The following is a 4,183-nucleotide window of genomic DNA, read 5'->3' on the forward strand; positions in this document are numbered from 1 at the left end:
TTTCTTTTGATTTTTTTTGTTTACGCTTTTCTTTAAAAAATGTGGATCCTTTAAAATATACTAAAGCTCCACAGATTGAACAAATGCATAAAGCTTTTTCATTTTCTTCTTCTCCCATTATATGTTTTGAATTTAATGTCACATGTCATTATAAAATCATAAAAACAAGCAGAAACATTAAATTCGAATTTTTTTTTAAATAAAAAACGTAATCGGGCATCAACAAATTGTTATGCTATGAAATGCATTTACAAGAAATTAATTTCATTATACAAATATTTATTAATTTGAACAAATATTCAGATTAAAATATATTAATTAAAAATATATTGACTAAGATACTTAGAACAAGCTGTTGTGTCAAAGAATTTATAACAATTAAAAAAAAATTTAATTTAACATATTTCCAAAAACAGCTTTTAAATTATTTTCTTTTACAAAAACAAAACAAATCATCAATAAAAATTATGTAACATTTCGTAGTTTGCAAAATTTAAAGTTCAATTTTTTTTTATGTTCTTTTCTAATCATGATGATACTTCGCAAATTTTACATCATTTTTTTAATCCAAAAATTGTTATCTTTACTTCTTTCTTCTGCACTCGAAAAGGTTTTTATAGATTAAGGGATTTGGGTTATTATCATAACCATTTCAATTAATTTTATGCTTTGCAAAATTTTTCATCCATTTGAATTAAACTGCAATTAAAACAAATTATGGGCGATTTTGAGGAACAGCTATCAATTAGGAAATTAGCTAATGCATTCAGGTTAATACAGAGTAATAATGAAAAAGATTTGGAAGATGGATTATCAATAATTTTGACGATTTTGACATATGGCGATCCAGATTTCTTAACTTCATTCCCAACAGAGCAATTTTGTTATAGAATTACCAAGATACTTTTGGATTCTGAAAACGAAAAAATAGTAAATCTTGGAACTGCTTGTATATCATTAATTTTAGAAGTTCAAAATCGGTCAATTATATTTTTATTGTCAAACAAAGTCCTCCAAATATTTGCAAATTTAATTAAAAAGGCAGAATGGTCAGAAACAGTCAGTAATTGCATCAGTGCATTAAATTTTATTTCGAATTTTAAAGCATCAGATATTGGCGAAATGATTGGAATTGGTCCTATTCTAGAAGCTCTTCCACTTCTTGACATACCAACACAACGAAAAGCAATGGAAATTATTCAACAAATCACATCAACTTGTTCAATTAACTCCCAAGCTGCCTACCTCCCTAAGCTTCAAGAGCTTTGTAGTCATAACAATCTATTTATCCAGAAAAGTGCTATTAAAAGCATAAATAACATTTCATGCCATGTTAATCCAGATCTCATTTCCGATGACACCATAACATTTCTTTGTAGTTCCTCTAAGTTTATAACATCTCTTATATATCTTTCTAAGAAAATGAATTTCATAAGCAAAATTATATCATCTAACATTGACTTTAAAACTCTTTTAACTGAAGCTAAGACGTCCGACAAGCAATCTCAAATTCTTATTCTTATGCTTAATCTTCTTCCATATACTTCTAAAATGCATAATTTCGAATGTTCCAAACACAACAGGCCGGCGGTTTCCTCTGAATTTGCAAAAAGTGTCCAACCGTTACTACTTCACAATTTAATTGAGAACAATTTATGTCCCAAATTAATACTTTTAAGTCTTGCATCCACACTTGAATCCAATTTATTTGATCTTACTGAAGAAATCATTGTAATTCTTAAGAATTTATCACGAACTTTATGTTCATATGTTTTACTAATTTTAACATATTATGAAAATTCTTCATTGTTAGCGAGTTCACGTATTTTAGAGTCAATGAATTTCTCAACAATACAACCCACACAACGAAATTGGTTTTATAAGACGTATAAAAACATCAGTAACAAAGTATCGATACAAATTCAACAAGAAACAGATTATTCATTATTAGAAACCAATGAAATTATTAACTTAATTCTAAATAATAACATTTCTAAACTTAAATTCTTAAAACTTAATTTAGATCAATTCCTTAATTATGATTATGATTCATTACCAATTGATAACATCATAACGTTAATGGATTTTATGGTTTCACTTTTATCATTTATCTCATTTCCGAATGATTTTAATCAAGAATCGATACGGAAAATGATAAAATATTTATCCAAAATTTCGACGTTTATTACATTATTACCTAATAATGATCGAATATGTATTTCGTTACCATTACATTGTTCAGTTCGTACTATCGAAGGATGGTATAATGAACATGTTAATGGATATGGTGCGAAGAAACTAATTGAAACGTTAAATAAAAATAATAATAAATCATTTCTTCGATCGATAATTAACATCGAAGATTTCCGACAAATATCTACAACACAAATGTCGATATTATATCGCGCATTTCTTGGAGAAGAATATGAAAAGATATATATCACATATAAAGATATTTCTTATGATATTAATTCATCGTTATTTAATATACGTGATAAAAATGATTTAATTTCTCCGAATAAAATATATATTCATAAAGGAGAAATTAATACATTTAATGATAACTTAAATTATAAAATTGATGTAACATTAGAAGGAATTATAAAAATTATAAAATTGTTATCGAAATATACGAAAATAAAATTTAATTCAACATTTAATAAGAAAATTCATGACTTATTATTCGATCCTTTTAATTCATTAAGTGAAAACTCAATTGCAATGAAAGTAATATATTCATATCCATTAATATTTCCATTTGACTTACGATTATTTACATTTTATTTAAGAATTTTAGAGCCGAAACGTTCAATTCTTAAGATAATTAAAGAATTTAATATCCAATCTATAGATTTAACGAATGTACCACAAACTCAAACATTTAAAGTACATGTAAGTAGAGATTCTTTATTTAATGACGGATGTAATATCTTTAATTATTTTAGTCAAAACTTACAAAAGTTAGAAATTATATTTAATGATGAACCTGGTATTGGTGTTGGGCCAACAAGAGAATTCTTTACGTTGTTCTCTCATGAGTTATGTTTAAATGAAAGGAAAATATTTAAAAGTGATACAATTAAACCAGGTTTAGCTATAGCTAAAAAAGGTATGTTCTTCTCCCCTTTAGCTTCTGATAATGCTGTGAAGTTATTAGGAAGATTCATCGCAAAATCTATACAAATGGAATGCTTGATAGATATTAACTTTAACCCAGCTATATTTAAGTTTATTAGAGGGGATAATGTCGATGTTTGGGAAGTTGATGAAGATTTAGCTAGAGCTTTGGGGCGCCCCGAAGGATTGATCGGATTACCTTTCAATTATCCCGGTTTGGATTTTCCACTTAAACCGTCCGATAGCGACGATAGCTTTGATGTGACAGAGGAAAACCTTGATGAATTTGTAAGCCTGATAAAAGAATATACTTGTGGATCAAAGTTGGACCACTTAAGAAACGCGTTTATAGAAGGATTCTCAGAAATATTTCCATTTAGTTATCTTGACATTTTTAATGAAAATGAAATTTGTAGAATTATTCGTGGTGATGGACCTAAGTTTACTTATAAGGACCTCGAAGAGAACGTAGAAATATCTCATGGGTATGAACGCGATTCACCTCAAATTGCAATGTTATTTGAAACACTTTCTGAACTCGAAGAAGATGATCAACACCTTTTGATTCAGTTTATTACGGGTTATTACCAACTTCCCATTGGTGGGTTAGCTGCATTAGATCCAAAACTTACAATTGCAAAGAGATCATTTGACGATGAAAATACGGATCCAAATACACAACTTCCTTCTGTCATGACATGCACCAACTATTTTAAGGTGCCTTCATATACAAATAAGGACATAATGAGAGAAAAAATTCTATTGGCAATTCATGAAGGACAAGATTCGTTCCAACTGTCATAATGTTTTAATGTTATAATAAAATATAAATTCTCGTATTTGATTTCGTCGTCCAAACATTTTAAATGAGAACAAAAAAATAATGCGCGAACGGTTATTTGGAGGGAAATATTGCATTCAAAATTCAATACGTGTTAACTGTATTGGAGCAAACTTTTTGAGCATTTTTCATTCAAAAATCTGTTAAGTGATGATGAACGATATCATCTTCTTTCTTTAAGTTTTTTGTCTGCTTCAACAATTTAAATGAGGGAATTATCTGTCA

General features: G+C 27.9%; 1 protein-coding gene across 1 annotated transcript; it reads left to right on the forward strand.

Annotated features, from left to right (window-relative positions):
* Nucleotides 1-3,111: 3,111 nt before the first annotated feature.
* GO595_009517 (E3 ubiquitin-protein ligase UPL4-like) lies at nucleotides 3,112-3,921 on the forward strand (the record flags this gene model as incomplete). Its single annotated transcript, XM_067923211.1, has 1 exon — nucleotides 3,112-3,921. The coding sequence occupies one exon, from the start codon at nucleotides 3,112-3,114 to the stop codon at nucleotides 3,919-3,921; it is 810 nt and encodes a 269-aa protein (XP_067770519.1).
* Between the last annotated feature and the right edge of the window lie 262 nt (nucleotides 3,922-4,183).

Source organism: Histomonas meleagridis (assembly GCF_020186115.1).
Source record: "Histomonas meleagridis strain 2922-C6/04-10x chromosome Unknown contig_9, whole genome shotgun sequence".
NCBI classification, from domain to species: Eukaryota; Parabasalia; order Tritrichomonadida; family Dientamoebidae; genus Histomonas; species Histomonas meleagridis.